The sequence below is a fragment of the Polypterus senegalus genome, chromosome 7, assembly GCF_016835505.1.
Source record: "Polypterus senegalus isolate Bchr_013 chromosome 7, ASM1683550v1, whole genome shotgun sequence".
In the NCBI taxonomy this organism is placed as follows: Eukaryota; Metazoa; Chordata; class Cladistia; order Polypteriformes; family Polypteridae; genus Polypterus; species Polypterus senegalus.
Window position 1 is genome coordinate 54,890,617 of NC_053160.1, and position 19,729 is coordinate 54,910,345.

The window sequence follows — 19,729 nt, forward strand, 5'->3', positions numbered from 1 at the left end:
GGACCTCTGGTCAAGGAAAATCATTTAGATCATCCCTGAACCTTAACAACTTACAATTAATCTCTGATTGAGGCTGCTCATAGCTTGCATTTTACAAAGTAATATTTAATGCGGTGTATGTGCAGTGTTAATACACTCATATCTAGAGTGAATAGGTCACCTTCAATCACAAGTACAAGACGATTCTTTTAAAGTCACTGCTAGATTCACTTCAGGAATCAGTGGTTAAACTACAAGTATCTGAGGCTATTTTACAGAGCTGACTTAAGTTCTTGGCCTCTGTTCTTTGTCCTGTACCATTATCTGCAGGACCACATCATTCACATAAGGTTCCGGTATAGTGTACCATTTTGAGATAAGTAGTATACAGGAAGAGGGAGATGAGCCTTTCAGTAGTTTCCTGCTTCCAGATCAGAAATTCTGGGTGTACATGTCCCTCATCTTCAAAACTCATGTTTCCGAGGCTTTAAGAAACTCTTCTCTCAAAGATCCATAACCTCAAACCCAAGTAAAACCAACAAAACACATACCAAAAATAAAAAAGTGATACATATTTAAGAGGGTGTTACTGAAATCTTTGTGAAAAATCATCTTAAGAACTATGCTAAATAAAAGTGGAATTCATTAGTTTGTTTCATACCTGTATGAGCGGAAAGGGGAGAGTGAGGACGAGGAAGAGCTGACGTCTGGCCACTTCCAATCCGATTTTTTCTATTACTGGTTCTGCAGCTGAAATCAAGAAAAAAAGGAATGATTCGGATTGATGGCTTGACCCATCTTTAAAATTATGAACAAATAAAGACACAACCTGTAAATTAAGTATTATCAGACTTTATTTATAATGTCATAAGACACCATTTAATGATCCATTTAATTTGTCTTACTGGATATCCTTGGGAACATTCAACATTATAGCATAGCAGGTAATGAATATAATAATTTATTTGTCACGCTAAAGTTTCACAATGTGCAAACTGCTCATGGAATATGTTCATCACTCCATTAAGGGTGCAGTTCAAGATACTATATATGAAGACAGATTTATAATCTAATGGGTCTTGGGATAAAGTTCAACATACTAAATAAATAAAAGTAGATGTCTGTGTCAAAACCAGTCATACCCTCCTACTGCCATTTACCAGGTTTAAGGGACTGCACTAGTCTAGATGCTAGTAAACCTTATGTGTGTACACTTTTTGCTGCGAAGATTAATGACTCCCTAAGTTGTAGCCCCCCACCCTTAAATAGCAATTAACAACCTAATCACCTAGTGAATTTTGTAATGTGTAGTGCTCTATCTTGTGTGTCATTCTATTAGTATGAGTTAAGCAGATTTATTGTAGCTCTCCACAACTTTATACTCTAATTATAAATATACACAGAGATATCACAGAGATTCTGTCCTTGGAAAAATAAAACACCCAAAAATACATCCTGCTCCACTGACAGACTGAGGAGATCGTTCCTCAACCACACTATGTGACTCTTCAATTCCACCCGGGTGTGGGGGTATGTAAACATTAATATTATACAAAATTATTGTCTGTCTGTTATACCTTCATTGTTATCACTCTTTAATTTAATATTGTTCTTTATCAGTATGCTGCTGCTGGAGTATGTGGATTTCCCCTTGGGATTAATAAAGTATCTATCTATCTATCTACCTATCTATCTAATAAAAAGGCATAAATAGCACTTCTAAATTCAAATAGCATAATTACAAAATTGCGGTGGGCTGGTGCCCTGCCTGGGATTTGTTCCTGCCTTGCGCCCTGTGTTGGTTGGGATTGGCTCCAGCGGACCCCCGTGATCCTGTAGTTAGGATATAGCAGGTTGGATAATGGATGGATGGATAATTACAACATTTTTTATCCTACTCAGTGATTGCAGAAGCAACTACAAAAGGTGGAAAAGGACAAAAACACAATTTCACTACCTGATGCTTTACAACGTAACCTGACTAAGTGCATAATTGAGTCCTGCTTAAAAGTCTTCGTACACACCGGGCAGCATTCTTATGTGTCAGAAGAAAAAACACCAAACAAAAGAGTCCAATTTGAGTAAAGCATAAACTGTAATATTTAGGAAAATAATAGATGCTTATTTTGTCATTTATAAAAAATAATAAAAGTTTAGATTTTTAAAAGCAGAATTAAAACACCAAAAGCAAAACTTTGCAGCTTAAAAGACAATAGCCAAGGAGAATGTTTTTACTATTGTAACATATATTTAGAATTTCTGTTGTCTATTACGGAATATCTTTCTTCAATGATTACAGAGTAACAATTAATCTTTTAGATTGTATATGTGGACAATGGCCATAAAGATATAAATTAGCTACACAGTAACTTTAAAACCCCATTACTAGGTATTACAGTTTCTTCTTTTTATCACCCTTAGCATAACCAGTGTGGAACCTGGCCTGGACACAGACAGGTGGACATCGATGGTTCACCAACCAACACACGTTTAATCATATTTTACAATATTTACAGTGCACACAACCCAGTACCCCATACCAATCACCCTTAAAGTCCAGGCCTCTCAATAATGCCTTTCACTCTTCTGTCCGCCTCCACTAATCTACTCCAAGCTTCGTCCTCTTCCACCCGACTCCAGCCATCGAATGGAGGGAGGCGGCCCCTTTTATAATCACCCAGACATGCTCCAGGTGCCTCCCAATTCTCTTCGCACAATTCTTTCTCTTCAGCTACAGTTCCATGTTAAAATGTCCTGCTTTTTCTGCTTAGTAGCTATTTTACTCTTTGGCAATTCAAAGTTTGTTGTTCAGATAAGTTTTGAGTCATTAAAATGTGATTATGAGGTCCTTAGAAAATTTTATTTTGCTCTTTATGCTATCTTCCAGCTCATCAGTATCACTACAGGATTCTTTCAACATGGTCCACTAAGTGCATTCAAACCAGCCATACAGGCACTTAAACTCCTCATTCCAGATTTTGATGTGTTTATTTCCTGGCTTTTCTCTTTTAAAGACCTTGACATGCAAAATGAGGAGAATATACTGTAGTTGTGATCTGATGAGCTCTAGACTCAGAAACGATTTTAAAGTCCCTGTATAACAGAACTGTTGGGGGAATGACATACAGTATTGATTAAAATTTTGCAGTCTTCTGGTTAGTGAACAATGGTTAAGATTATTCAAAATAAAAGTTCGAGGAGACAGTGATTCAAGCCTCTATAAGACCGTGGAATGGCTGTCAGCTGTTTCTCTTGCCACTGCCCTCAGATGAATATAGACAATAACAATAAAGATTTGTGGAAACTCTCTCAGTAAATACTTTTCATGATATCAGTTTGCTGTTATTGGATGTAAGACATGCAAGCTACAATTTGTAGGTCAGTGTTTTAATAGAAAGTCATGCATTTAAAGTTGCTGGTTATAAATCATTTTTACTATAATGTCAAATAATAACACCTCAACAATAAATTAAAAATAAATAAAAGCAATTTAATGAATAACTGAACTACTGTTTGTTCCTTTATAGTCATAATGATGCCAAAAATGCATCATACACTGTAAACCTGGATAAAATGGATAAAAGAGGACATCTATAGTGTATATGTATTTTAAATGGAAAGACAATAACTCATTTTTCACTATATTTAGATGTTGCTTTTCTCTGTTGCCATTTTTCACATTCTCTTACATTTAGGTAAAGTAAAAGTAGGATATAGCTATAAATATCCTGTAAATATAGATATACTCAGCAGATTCAAAAAGTACTCAGATCCCTTCACTTTCTGCACACTTTATTGTGTTATTATTACTTTATTTTTAAAACGTGTACACACAAGTATACACATATATACACTGTACATATATACACACATACACACATGCTGAACATACATATATGTTACAAAAAGACTGAATTTGGCCATACGATTTATCATGTTTTACTTTTAAAATGTATCGTGTCATTACGATCGAGAATATGCGATGCTTGAATATAAAAGCACCACGAATGCATCTGTATGTCGGCATTTTGCTTCACCACATTGAAGCATCCATCCTGTAGGATCGGCATAGAGGCTTTCTGTCACATGTAGATAGTTCCTGAACGTAATGACATGATACATTTTAAAAGTCTCACTTACCATCTTTTGTGTCGTCTTTTTTATTTTTGCAACTTAACAACAGCAATATAATGTATAGCGTTATATTTGAAACACTGAGAAAAAAATTAAAGACACGGTGAAAACGTGTATTTTGTGATTAAAGTGGAAATTTTGGCTTTAATCTCGAAATGTCCACTTTAACCTCGTAGTTTACTTTATCATTAAAGCAGACCGTCGTAAACGTCATCCCAGTTTTTAATCGCTATGAGCTTCTTGGACCTGACAGCAGCGGAAAGCAGCAATAGATCGCCACAAAGAACAAATTAAATGTATGATATTCCAACTCTCTGCACATTTAGAATCCTTAGATTTATACTTGATATCACTTTCATGATGAAATGCATTAAAGTGTGTATGTTACATTTTACATATAATTTCGTTTAAATAATGAATACTGTTAATTACAAACATGGGGGTGTCACGGTGGTGGAGCGATAGCACTGCTGTCTCGCAGGGAGTTATGTTGCTGGTAATTCATACTTGTATTCCACACTGTGCTCCGGTTTCCTTCCAAAGATATGCAGGTTTGGGGATTTGGTGCAGCTAAAATGACGCTAGTGTATGTGTCAATAGCACCTGATGACCCCGATTCTCTTGATTCACTAACACAATGTCTGACTTGTATCTCAGAATGGATGAATAGTAACTTTCTCAAGTTAAATAAAGAGAAAACTGAAATCTTAGTGATTAGCAATAATGGATACAATGAGGCTGTTAGAAATAAACTGGATATATTAGGATTAAAAGTCAAGACGGAGGTAAAAAGCTTAGGGGTAATTGTTGACTGTAATCTGAATTTTAAATCGCATATTAATCAGGTCATTAGGACAGCATTTTTTCACTTAAGAAACATAAGTAAAGTTAGACCTCTTATATCACTGAAAGATGCTGAGAAATTAGTTCACGCGTTTGTTTTCAGTCAACTAGATTACTGTAACGCACTCCTCTCAGGACTACCCAAAAAAGACATAAATCGTTTGCAACTAGTGCAGAATGCAGCTGCTAGAATCCTAACTAGGAAAAGAAAATCCGAACACATTTCTCCAGTTTTAATGTCACTACACTGGTTACCTGTGTCATTCAGGATTGACTTTAAAATTCTGCTTATGGTTTATAAAGCCTTAAATAATCTCGCCCCATCTTATATATCGGAATGTCTGACACCTTATATTCCAAATCGTAACCTCAGATCCTCAAATGAGTGTCTCCTTAGAATTCCAAGAACAAAACTTAAAAGAAGTGGTGAGGCGGCCTTCTGCTGCTATGCACCTAAAATCTGGAATAGCCTGCCAATAGGAATTCGCAAGGCTAATACAGTAGAGCACTTTAAAACACTGCTGAAAACACATTACTTTAACATGGCCTTTCTATAACTTCAATTTAACTTAATCCTGATGTGAATTTCCCCTTGGGATTAATAAAGTATCTATCTATCTATCTATCTATCTACTCTATATGTTCAATTTATCATAATAACTATTCATGGTGGCTCTAAAATCCGTACTGACCCCTACTCTCTTTTCTGTTTCTTTTGCCTGCGCCACCACCACCTACTCAAAGCTTCATGATGCTCCAACAATGATGGATGGATTAAAAGGCAGAACTCTACGAGACCATCTTCATCAAGCCCTTCCGTGAGAATCCTAAATCCAAAGAGGAATGTTTCATTTATGTTAGGTAGAATGCCCAGAGGGGACTGGGCGGTTTCATCGTCTTGAATCCCTACAGATTTTATTTTTTCTCCAGCCGTCTGGAGTTTTTTTTTTGTTTTTTCTGTCCCCTGGCCATTGGACCTTACTCTTATTCAATGTTAATTAATGTTGATTTATTTTGTTTTCTTATTGTGTCTTTTATTTTTCTATTCTTTATTATGTAAAGCAGTAGTAGTAGTTTGAGCTACTGTTTGTATGAAAATGTGCTATATAAATAAATGTTGTTGTTGTTGTTGTTGTTGTATGTGCTTGTATTAACCTTGCGATGAGCTGTGACCTCATCCAGAGATTGTTTCTCACTCGTGCCCAATGCTTGCTGGAATGGACACATCCCTGGATTGATGGATTCAATCAATAAACATCCTTTTCAAAGATATTGCGGTAAGGTCTCATCAGAATTTAATAGGTGTTCTAGGCAATTCACAACACAGAGAAGCCGAACATGTTCTCACCGTGATATCTCGCACTGCCACCTGGTGGATTCCTCCAGAATTACGTATAGTACGTGCGCAAGTATGAACACTACAATGCCTGCGTAGCAGGAGCGTCCGCTGCAGCATGCGTCAAGTGAAGTATAACTTCGGCCTTAGCACGCAGCCCTGCGGCTCTCCAGTGCTCAGTGTGATGTTGCTGGTGGTGTTGCAGCCTATCCGTACTGACTGAGGCCTCTCTGTCAAGAAGTCCAGGATCCAATTGCAAAGGGTGTTGTTCAGGCCCAACCTGCTCAGTTTTACAACCAGCTTTTGAGGGATGATTGTGTTGAAGGCAGAGCTAAAGTCTATGAATAGCATCCTGACATATGTGTCTTTTTTATCCAGATGTGTCTGGGAGAGGTGAAGGGCAGAGCATATGGCATCCTCAGTTGACCTGTTTGAGCGGTATGCAAACTGAAGAGGTCAAGGGAGGCAGGGAGATTAGTCTTTATGTGTGACATGACTAACCTTTTGAAGCACTTCATTATGATTAGCATGAGTGCAACTGGTCGGTAGTCATTCAAGCATGTCACTGATGACTTCTTTGGCAGTGGTATGATGAGTACTGGTATGTGAACACAAGGTGGTGCAATCTAAGACATGGATGAAGATCATCACTGGCTGCAGCTTGAAGTGGGGTGCCTCCATCAAGAGAGACAGGGAGAAAGCAAACCTGATGAACAACTTTTTTTGCAGGTTTGACCACCCTAACCCACTCTCACTCAGAGTACTGCATACTCCACACATCCTTCTGTGGATTTCCCCCACCCACAATTACAGCAGCCCAGGTAAGCAGAGAGCTGAGGAGACTTTGTGCCAGCAAAGCAGTAGATCCAGATGGCATATCGCCACAACCGTTGAAGGCCTGTGCGTTGGAGTTGGGGAGTCCTCTACAACGCATCTTCAGCCTGAGTCTGGAACAGGGGAGAGTCCCGAGGTTTTGGAAAACATCTTGCATCACCCCAGTCCCAAAAGTATCACGTTCTGGTGAGCTGAATGACTTCAGGCCTGTCGCCCTGACATCACATGTGATGAAGACCATGGAGAGGCTGCTGCTTCACCACCTGAGGTCACAGGTCCGCCATGCCCTCGACCCGCTGCAGTTTGCATACTAGGAGAAGGTGGGAGCGGAGGATGCCATTATTTATATGCTACACTGATCCCTCTCCAACTTGGACAGAGGCAGTGGTGCAGTAAGAATTATGTTTCAGGACTTCTCTAGTGCCTTCAACACCATCCAGCCTCTGCTCCTTAGGGAAAAGCTGACAGAGATGGGAACAGATTCATACCTGGTGGCATGGATCATGAACTTTCTTACAGACAGACCTCAGTATGTGCATCTCGGGAACTGCAGGTCTGACATTGTGGTCAGCAGCACAGGACTGCCACAGGGGACTGTGCTTTCTTCAGTCCTGTTCAGCCTATATACATTGGACTTCCAATACAACTCAGAGTCCTGCCACGTGCAAAAGTTCGCTGTTGATACTGCTATCATGGGCTGCATCAGGAGTGGGCAGGAGGAGTATAGGAACCTAATCAGGGACTTTGTTTAATGGTTTGACTCAAACCACCTACAACTGAACACCAGCAAAACTTAGGAGACCCAGACCTCTCATGGACCTCGTGATCATCAGAGGTGACTGTGTGCAGAGAGTGCAGACCTATAAATATCTGGGAGTGCAGCTGGATGATAAATTGGACTGGACTGCCAATACTGATGCTCTGTGCAAGAGAGGACAGAGCCGACTATACTTCCTTAGAGGGCTGGCGTCATTCAACATCTGCAATAAGATGCTGTAGATGTTTTATCAGACGGCTGTGGCGAGTGCCCTCTTCTACATGGTGCTGTGCTAGGGAGGCAGCATAAAGAAGAGGGACGCCTCACGCGTGGACAAACTGGTGAGGAAGGCAGGCTCTATAGTAGGCATGGAGCTGGACAGCTTGACATCTGTGGTGGAGTGATGGGTGCTAAGCAGGTTCCTGTCAATCATGGAGAATCCACTGCATCAACTGAACAGTATCATCTCCAGACTGAAGAGCAGCTGCAGCGGCAGACTGCTGTGACTGTCCTGCTCCACTGACAGACTGAAGAGATCATCCCTCCCCCACACTATGCGACTCTTCAATTCCACTAGGGGGGTAAATGTTAACATTATATAAAGTTATTGTCTGTTATACCTGCCTCGCACTCTCCACCTTGCATTTTTTAACTTGTACTGCATTTTTATTTAATTAATATTGTTTTTATCAGTATGCTGCTGCTGGAGTATGTGAATTTCCCCTTGGGATTAATAAAGTATCTATCTATCTATCTACTGTATGTTGTAAATTTGTACTTACGATTTTCCTCTATTTACTTTCAAACTGTTTATTATCAGGTACTTGATGGTGGCACAAAAACAAAACTTAACAAGGACCTTTTGTTATAAATGCATTGTAAATTAAACAAGCATTTGTTGTTTCTAGTTTTCAATTCAATTTAATGTCCAACGTAAAAATATTTAAAGAAGAAAGTATATTTTTGAAAGGAATAAAGAGCACAAAGGGAATGCTTTGGGGTAAAGCTTTACAAACATGACATCCATTTTCTACACCTGGTAATTCATGTCACTTTATTCTATATATTTAAATTCAATCATTCTTTTTTACCATCCTTCAGAATAAGTTCAGAAATGAGGCTTTTATCTAGTACAAATGATAAATTACTTGAAGGCAGGAACTAACCTCATAATAAGGTAATGTTAGAAATGAAAGCACAGGGTTCCTCGGTGACCCAGTTTAGAAAATCCATTATATAGGTTATAACCATTTCAAACAATCCCTTCTTAGCCACAAGATGAGGTATTGAAGCAACTTGCACACAGGGGGGAAAAAACAGAACCAGCCAAGTTTTAAACTATACTATACTAATCTCACTGAGATTAAAACCTTTGTGGGTAGCTTAATGACAAAAGGTTCAATGTAGAGTGGTAAAAATTTAACATTACTGCGTTCCAAATGCCAAAAGCAAGATACTGCACTACTCACTCACACTCTAGTCTTAAAAAAGCTTTTGATACTGACCAGTGCGTCATAATTAGAGAATGCCTATGAACTGTAAAGATGTATTAGGAACAGTCAAAGGAGAAAACTTTGGCTATAGCCAATGTTATCATTGGTCTTCTCACAAAAAGTTTTAATAGACTTCAAAATGGCTAGAATTCTAGTACAAGTAAAGACCAAAAACCAGTGAGCAGAAAAGAGCAGGGGCATCACTTAAACATAAAGAAAAAAGAACATTTGCCTAACTTGAAACAACTTGCAATTTAAAACACAGCATGGTTCTGTGACATTGATACTTCAAGTGATAATTTGGAATGAAACCAAGAAAAACATGTAAAGATGGTTCATCAGTATTTTTTAACTACAAAGCTGAACAAGTCCTATTCAAAAGAAAATTTTACATCTGCTATCTGTCAACAAAACATAAAACATCACTAACAACGGCAGAGTAATGAAAGGAGCAATGACAGTGGACAATGTATTTGAATTCAACCACAATAAAACCAAAGATGAAATAATATTGATAAAACACATCATGTAACTTAATGCAATGTAGTTATGAGAGAAATGGATTTGAAGTCTTTAGTCCAGTATGGCAGTGTCCTAAACACTAATACTTCAGTGAAGTCTATGATACCCATTAACATTATCAGCTAACCAAACCTGAATACTTTTTTCTTTAACCCATAAAAAGAAAAATGTAATATCGACTTCTACTAAAATTAAACTACTTCACTTAGGAAAGGCACATTTCCATCAATAAGATGCTTTCCAAACCTAATTTAGGACATATAGATTATGTGTGGTCATAAAAGCAAGCTGTTTTACTGTACAATTTGCTAAAACAATCTAGAATTCCATACTGTTCACAGTTTTTCTATATTATCCACCAGAAACTAATAGAAGGTAAGACTATCACTAACTTTCATAGAGGATAAATTATCACAAGGATTTAAATCTTAATTACAGCAAGTGTATTCCCTTAATTAAACAGTTTGTCAAACATCATTATGCTGTCTTTGTTCATCTAATCCTCAGTGATCAAGTGAGATGGTTAAACTGATGCTTGAAAAAAAAAGACACTGCGGCAAAGAAGACTATTCTCTTTTCTTGATCAATTTTTTATTCAGAGGTAATAATCACAAAATTACAATGTAAGCAATCAGAAAATTACTCCTATAAATGATATCCCATATGTCAAAACTATCTTGGTGTGGCTTAACATACACCCCCAAAAAAGTAAGAAAAGCAATCTAACCTCAAAGAAACTCTCTAAAAAGAATAACAATGGCACACTATTTGCAAATTTTATTTTTCAAGCATTCAGAGAATCTCAGAAGAAAGGTTACAAGAGGACATTTCACACGTGGGGTCATACTATACATGCAATACAACAAGGAAAATGGTACTACAAAGAGACAAAGGGACACTAATTGACCAATTTGTCAACTCCAGCCAGTCAACATGGATAACAGTGTGCAAAGATTAAGACACGCAGTTAACCTGCCATGTACAATACATTTTTGAGATGTGGTAGAATAAAAGGGAAACTCTGACTTGCAGAGTATATAGAAACGTTAGACAGTCTAACTGCATTAATAGTTTTGGGATGAAGGAAAAGCTAAAGGTTCCACTTGTGTAAAGCTTTTCAATACAACTAACGATGTAGCAAGCTATACTAGCCTTAAATAATAATATTAATACGTCTGTCTCCAGTTTCTCCGGTGCTAACATTTATTACAGACTTCTGCTTTATTGCAAAAGATGTGCATTTATTTAAAAGCTACAGCATAAAGCAACATATCAAAATAGCAGTTAATAACAACAACATTTATTTATATAGCACATTTTCATACAAATGATGTAGCTCAATGTGCTTTACATGATGAAGAAAAGAGAAATAAAAGACAAAGTAAGAATTAGAATAAGACAACACTAATTAACATAGAATAAAAATAAGGTCCGATGGCCAGGGAGGACAGAAAAAACAAACAAAAAAAAAAACTCCAGACAGCTGGAGAAAAAAACTAAAATCTGCAGGGTTTCAGAGGCCATGAGACCAACCCCCCCTAGGCATTCTACCCAACATAAATGATCTCAATCAGTCCTCATTGTATTCAGGATTCACATGGAAGAACTTGATGATGACATGACACATAACAGTAAAGAAAGCTCTTAAATCAAGTAATACAATGCCATTTTTGTTTTATACAAGTATTCAACCAATTTAATCTACGAACTCTGTATGTGAATATACTGTATATGCTTTCTACAAGTTCCTTGTGCTTTACAGACAACAACTTCAAATGTAGCACTTTCTCTAGGCACTAATTTCAAACAAAACAGCATCTTTTTCTAAAGTGAAAATATACTACATGATAGTCAAATATATACAAATTTAAATTTGCTTACAAAATTAAATGCAAAGACATCACATCTCCATTAACCTCACCCCTGCATGTACTGTATTAGTTTTCTACAGCGAGTTTGTTGAAAATATTTTTGCCATAAGAGAAACAGTAGATCTCCAAATGGGAAGAATCCCTGAAGAGTGTGTACAGGCTGGAGTTATCATTAGTACGTCTCTTTTACACCGTTTAAGTGATCAGAAAATGAGACGCAACTCAAAAACAGCAGATCTGAGGTGATCTATCCAAGTCATGTTGACCAGGACACTCTCACCTTAAGGAATAAAAACAGATCAAGAATTCAATTCTGAAAAATTGCTCTTTGATTGAAGGTACCATCAATACAACTGACAGGGTAGTATGCGTCATGGGAGCATTTCCTTTTTTTTAAATTCTATAGCTCATTGCCTTCAATACACATTATGCCAACCACATTTCCTTTTTAAACACCTGGTAGAAATTTATCCAAATTCTCTTTAGTAAACACAATAAGATTTGTTTCAAACAAAGATTAAGTGTCTTCTGGGGGAAATGCTGATAAACCATGCACCAAAAAAAACAGGATTATTACTGCTTGGGCAATATTTTTCCAAATCAGAAACGGATTTGAGACTGAAATAAACTGAAACTATGTCTAGTTTTTTTCTTTTAAAGTTATGTCATGGGTGCAGTAGAAATTGATTCTACGATTTGGTAGAGTTACACTGAATATAAGAGTAGTACTAGGAAAATGAGATTAGATTTAATAACACCCAATATAGTTTTTTCACTAATGGAAATGCTTCAAGGACAGGGATTTTCTGAAACAAACACAGCATGTAGCAACTAAGGGTTAAAAAAGAAAATCCCCATAGTGGAATATCAGTTATACAACATAATGAGGTGATTGGTTTTCTGATTGCATTAACTATACCATGGGAGCATTTTCTTCAATCACTCTCTCATTCCAAAAATTAAAATCGGAATAAGAAGTTACCCATGCATAATGATGCATAAAGTATATTCACAAAGGAACAAATCTTAACTAAAGAAATAAATAAAAAATAACTGATCAACTGCAAGCAGATTATACAGACTTGTGTAGTATTTTGAAACCATATTTTTCATAAACAATTTTATATAAAGAGCAATTGACAATAAGAGACTGACTTTCTTAATATCAGGCTTTTTAATTGCATGTGCCACTCTAAAATTACAAAGGAAGTGACAATACATTTGTTTCACTCAACTTATGGCACTTCTAAAGTTATAAGGAATAGTGCTGATTTTTGAAATTCACCAAATTATTTTTTGTAGTGAATATGTTTTAATTGGTGGTGATATTTATTATTTTCTTGTAAATCTGCTTTGCAGCCAGTTTAGAAGAATAACTTTCGTCGACTCATGATGTTTTCTAAGGCCAGCATGACCTCACAGAACTGTAGCAGCCATTCACAGAACCTTCATGCATGCCTACTCTAAGATCCTTGCTGAGCTGCCCTGGGTATGTGTGATTGCACAATCTAATCAGTACTCCAGCCTTTCACCTTGCACGAGTTTTAAAAAAACAAAAACAAACAAAAAACAAAACAAAGGCTTGCAGTATTTTCATTTGTGGGGTGAATTAGCTGTCCATAATGGGAACTTATTGACTTACTAAATAAACACAGTAAAATTGATCAAAATTCCAAGTTGTGACAATAACTTATATGAAAAAGGGATGGTGGCTGGATACTTTTTCAACGCACTATATGTGCCAAGAGGTTCTTGCTTATAGTGACCAATAGCATTTCTATGATGGTAATAACTGAAAGAGATGATTACCCTTGTGAGTTATGGGAAAAGAGCGGATACTTTCCACCCTTCTATAAAGTATTCCTAAAATATTCCACCCTGTTGACATGAGTTTATTTATAACCATTGGAGTAGAAGTTGAGGAGTGTCTAATAAAACCAACAACTATTTCCATGGGGTATTCAAATTAAAATTATTGAGGTGCAAAAGATAGCAAGAGAATTTAACCCCTCTCTAAATAACTCGCATCTGTATGTGATCAGGACAATTAGGGTAGTGTCATCAGCAAACATGAGCATTTTTACAGACAGGTTACTGGAGGTTTATCCATTGGTGTAGAGAGAAAAAAGGACAGAAGACAAAATATACCCGAAAGGACCCTGTGCTCAGGGTCAGGGGTCCTAGCTGATATTTGCTCAGCTTTCACAGCCTGATGACTGTTTCTCAAACAGGTCCTGAGATGTGTGGAATAGACCAATGGAAATATCATGGCAGGCATGGCAAGCATCTGAGATAGTGCTCTAGCAGTGGTCCAGATATCTCACCATTGTAGCCCGGAGGGACACCTGGTACAATGCTGACCTGGCATCTGGGAGATGGTGAAATCACACTTGTGAGTAAAAACTTTGTTATTAAGACACATTGGTGAAAATCCATTGTGGCATTATCAGCTCCATTCTGAGGCCACCAAGTGCACTGCAGAAAACACAAAAGCTTTCTTTTTAAAAAACATTCATTGTGTGCAAGATTTAACATTCGAGGTGCCGTTTTTTGAAGAATTATTTTAATAACATTCCTAACACATAAACAATAGCCAAACAAATGAGAACATACCCCATTTAAACCTGTTCCCCATTTTGCACCACTGAAAGGTCACAACACTGACCCCACAGTATTTTATTGTTAACATTTCTGGAAAAATTACATACTCTAATGTAAAAGAAAGAATGGAAATGAAATACTTCAGGTAAACAAATTTCATTTTCTGAATGAATCCTTACAGTGGCATTTTAGCATTAAGGGACATGGAAGCCACTATATGGCTGTTTTCTTTTGTTTTTTTTTGTTTCTGTGAATAGATCAAAATGACTGAGCTTACCAAAAGACTCTTGATATTCTTTAGTACAAAGGCTTCATTCAAGGCAAAGAACAGAAAAACTTTCCTGAATAAGATAAGCCTCTTTTACAATCACACTAATGTAAGTTGAAAAAAAAACCTAAATTATATCCGTTAGTAACCATATATATTTAATTTGATTTCTCAGCCCTATAAACATCTTTACTAATACAATGCATACAGAATTTTTTATTGAAAAAAATGTGACAAATAATTGCATTAGCATTTCTTACAATTTTGTTACCTTTTCTCCTCTTGCTATGAGTTTACATAATAAACCCACTTTTAACTTCCACAGGCTTATTACCACATGAATAATTATAAATTACAGCACAGGAAGTGGCAGAAAAAGAAAAGAAATAAGCCTTTAGGATTAGTAGTTATAACAGCAGGTCATTGGTTTATTTGTCACTGATAATTGATGTTTTGTGTGCATCGATGAGAGCTCATATTGTGATGCACTTAAGTGCAAATTTTATTTAGAATCATGTGTGGTTTATCATATTCTGAATTAGAGTGTCTTTACAGTACAATGTGCGGAAGCCCTTATTTAAGCTCTCAGGTTTGCAAAACATTTTCTATTTTGCCAAATATCTGAGATGATGATATCTAAACCTCCTTGGTATTAAATTCTTTATGAGTCTTAAATACAGTCTTTAATGCATATTTAATTTTGGTTCAAGATGGTAACACCAAAGGTATAGGCTGAACATAAAAGGAAAATAGATATACAGTATTTTTGTTCTTTCCATTTTTTAATGCAGGAATCTATCACTTAAACTGTTATACCAATGAATTAGCGCATAGCTAAGCCAAAACACAGAAAAATGTCATATCAGGCAAAGAAGGGAGTGATGTACAGTAGATTGAAAAATCAAACAGGAGTGTAGGTCTTTGATGGTTTTGGCTTGTTAATACTCTAGAACTGGATTCTTTGGTATTACTGAGAATAAAACATTCATACAATATTAAATACCATATACAGCACAAAGCAAAAAAATGTTAAATATGACCTAACTGAAACATTATAACAACTTGAAAAGTTGGTATAAGCAAAATGATCTCTCAAAGCTTGAAATTGATTCATCTGTTCAAATGAGGATATCTTGGGAAATAATCTATCTATATCTCAAAGCAAAATTATCTAAAGGATAAATGTATTCATATTTCATTGTAATCAAAGTATTATATACTATTTTTATAGTTATGACGATAATATTCTGATTAAAAAATCTAAATACAGTAACTTTATGCTGAATTTATAATGATAAAATGTTGAACGAAGACATAATGTTTAACACAGCTGTGGAAAAGTACTTAAGAACACATTTTCTGATTCACTGAGCCAATCTTACTAAAGCAAAGATCTGTTTACTAAATGTTATTACAAAAGAAAACAATGTTCATGTTCTTTTCAACACATACTATATTTTAACTCACTGTTTGTGTTGTTTATTCTGTGTGCTACTGTATGTGAAGGGCAATATATAAAATGCTAATTAACTGAACTCAGTTGTGACATTTTTAATTTTTCTGAACCCATTCAATGTCTTTAATTTCCCTTCCGGAAACACTTAACAGGTGTTTGATTGGGTTTACATTGTGCCACCTATTTTGTAAAGTTGAAAAGTAAAGTAAAGCCATTTTTCACTTTCAAGCTTACTGTTTCTTTCATTGTTAAATCATTTTGTGAAAAACACATTGACCTTATGGAAACTCTTAAAACAGATGGAAAAAAATGTCCCAACCATTAAATATAAAAGTTCTGTGCCTCCATATATACTACAACATAACTATGGATGTTTCACTAGTGACTGGGTATACTTCAATATTTCAGTTTAATAATTCAGTTTTTAAAAGTTACTTTCTTTTTAAATATTATGTAAACAGTATGTATATATAATATTTGTAACCTTTTTGTGTTATATTTGTGTTGACCAAGTGCTTGTAAAGAAACAACAATATAATGAAACATTGGTATGCCTACAGGTATCTGTGTGGGAGCTGCAAAGGGGAAGACTAAAATATGTACTCAGCACAGTAATGAAGCAGCATTCAACAGGATGACCTTTCTTCCTTCGTGTTAAATTAGGGTAGCTCATAATCAGGGCCACAAAACTGATATTACACTCCCTCGCACTCACAGCCCACGTATTACCTCCCACAAAGGGTCTGTCACACTGTGTTCTCATATGTGCATTTAAAGAAAAGACAAAAAAATAAATAAAAATGAACACAAATTTTTAACTCTCTAGGCTTAAATGTAAATTTTAGGTGTTAACAGAAATCAAATAAGAAGACAAAGCAAAATCACCTCTAAGACTGTTATAACCTATCAATGGATCAGACTAATTAAGGTTCAGACATGTAAGTAAAATTTAAATGTTAAATACTGTCAAAAAAAAAAAAAAATACAAGAAAAAGATTAAGGTTTTCATCCATATACTAGCAACACTAATAAGCCTATATGTTGGCTATAATATTGGTCCAAACCAAACAATATAAAGGTTTTACAACACTTATTATTATCATCATAACATCTAACTCTAATTTTTGTATCTATAAAATCAAACCAATATTTAAGCTTTACTTTTCTATTTTCATTTTCCCTAATATTATTTAAATAAACCAGACTAGAGAGGTAATGAAGTTTTCGTGACCAGAACTGCTACAGAGATCACATTAGAGAAAGGAGAATACATAAAATCTAAGATTAATATAAAAATAAAGTCTACTACTAGTTATTTTAAAGAAGAATTCAAATGTTCTTATTTGACTAATACAAAAAAATGTTACTAAAGGAAAATACATTTTCATGATTGAGTTAGCAAAGATTACAATGTTGTTTCTTACATTAATTTTTTTTTTTCTGGCAGATATGAGTGTCACTCTTTTCTTTCCTCTGGAAGTAATTAACCTTTGTCATTATGTATTACCCAAATGACACATACATTTGGATAATGTAGGGAATCATTATCAGCATCAATTATCTCAAGTCATATGGTATGAGCAAACTAATTACTTGTTGATCAAAGCGGTGGGTGTTATGATTTTTCTTGACCTTGTCACATATAAAGATGGTTGTAATTCTTAGCATGAAATCCTTGGACTGTGATTCCTGTCATGCAAACTAAAATTAATTTATCAGAAATTGACCACAAAAATTCATAAGATAGTGAGTTTTATTATTATATTTGATTTTGTTATCTGAATCAAGCTGTGTTTGGGCTATTTCTAGTAAAGTACACCACGGTAGTAGATTAGGAATTAGCCTTTTACCATCTTTTAGGATTTCTTTTCTTAAATTACATGATCTTTTTGAACTGCCCTGTTTGTCCCCTGATGCTCAAAAACACGATTGAAATTATGCTTTTCAAACACATGATATTTCTTATTTTTGTCCATTTAAATTTTAAGTAGAGAGGATGTTTATAACAGCAATGAACTAAAAAGTTTTGTTCGTTAAAAATAAAATGTATCCTGTTTAAACTACTAAAAGTAGCAATTTAAAAAATTACTAATTAGACATTTTTTCATCTAATGTCAGTACTGGTAGTATATTCAACCTAATGGTTAGACTGGAAACCCAACTTCACTCCCTTTGGTAATGAACCTGACTGCGATGTTATGTAACACAAGTTAGACAGGCTTGGTTCTTTAGGCTTAGTTCTATATATTGTATTCAGATATGTTACAAATAAAACAAATTTTATTGTCTCTGTTCTTTATAATTATTAATGACATGATATAATATTATCAAAACTTCAACCAAATCATGGTGTCCATGGTGGCTAAAGCAAAGTGGCAACTAACCATTACTAAACCCATCATAAGGCCTTTATATATTAATGCTTTACTAAAATCCAATACAATGAAAAAAGATAAAAATGTATGGCATAAAGGAGTCCCACAGCGGCAGTAAGGAAATATTTACATATTTTACAAGTGAATAATTTGAAATCAGTTTATACAGTTTGAACAATGGTTGAAGGGAACTACCTTTTCACTACATTGGAGAGATTTGGGTTTGGCCCGAAGATTTGTGGATGGATCAAATTAATGTATACCAATCCAGAAGATTCAGTTTGTACTAACAACATCAGTTCAGACTACTTTAAACTAAAGCGTGGTACCAGACAAGGGTGTCCCTTGTCACCAATGCTTTTTGCAATTGCCACTGAACTACTGGCAATTCATTGTCGAAATGCTATTGAGATAAAGGGGATTATCAGAGGACTGGAACAAAACGTTTCTCTATATGCAGATGATATGGTACTGTATATATCAGATCCACAAAATATGATGCCTGCAGTCCTAACAGCACTAACAGAATTTCAAAACATCTCTGGTCTCAAAATTAATTTGAAAAAAAGTGTGCTCTTCCTAGTGAATTCTCAAGCATAGAATATTAGATTGGACACCTTCCCTTTTATCATCACAGATCAGTTTAAATACCTAGGAGTAAACATCACAAGTAAATATAAAGCTCTTTATCAACAAAATTTTGCCATCTGTATGGAAAAAATTAAGCAAGACTTGCATAGATAGTCAACCCTTCATCTCACTTTAGCTGGAAGAATTAACATTGTTAGGATGAATATCCTTCATAAGCTTCTCTTTTTATTTCAAAACATTTCAATATATATCAATAGATCATTTTTAAGAAATTAGATTACACCATAACCTCATTTATTTGGAATTCAAAACATCCACGTAATCAAAGGGCGACCCTACAAAGACCTAAGGCAGGAGGTGGTATGGCTCTACCTAACTTTCAATTTTATTACTGTGTAGCAAACATACAAGCTATAAAAACCTGGACAAACATACACAGGCTTGGTCCACAATGGAAATAAAATCCTGCTGTACTTCTTTATATTCCTTGCTATGCTCCCCAATAAATACAACTTATCACCAATATACTAACAACCCAATTGTGCTTCACTCACTCAGAATATGGACCCAATGTAGGAAGTATTTTAAGACAGAGAAGCTTTTATTTGTGGCACCTCTGCACAAGGACCACCTTTTTCCACCCTCTCAAACATATGCAGTTTTTATTGC

At 35.5% G+C, this 19,729-nt stretch overlaps 1 protein-coding gene across 6 annotated transcripts in view; it reads right to left on the minus strand.

Moving 5' to 3' along the window:
• mast4 (microtubule associated serine/threonine kinase family member 4) overlaps nucleotides 1-19,729 on the minus strand; it is a 454,258-nt gene that overhangs the window by 91,566 nt on the left and 342,963 nt on the right. For all 6 annotated transcript variants that reach the window (XM_039758648.1, XM_039758649.1, XM_039758651.1 and 3 more), the window contains one exon: nucleotides 641-729. In XM_039758648.1, the coding sequence (XP_039614582.1) occupies nucleotides 641-729 (89 nt within the window). The remainder of the gene's footprint in view (nucleotides 1-640; nucleotides 730-19,729) is intronic.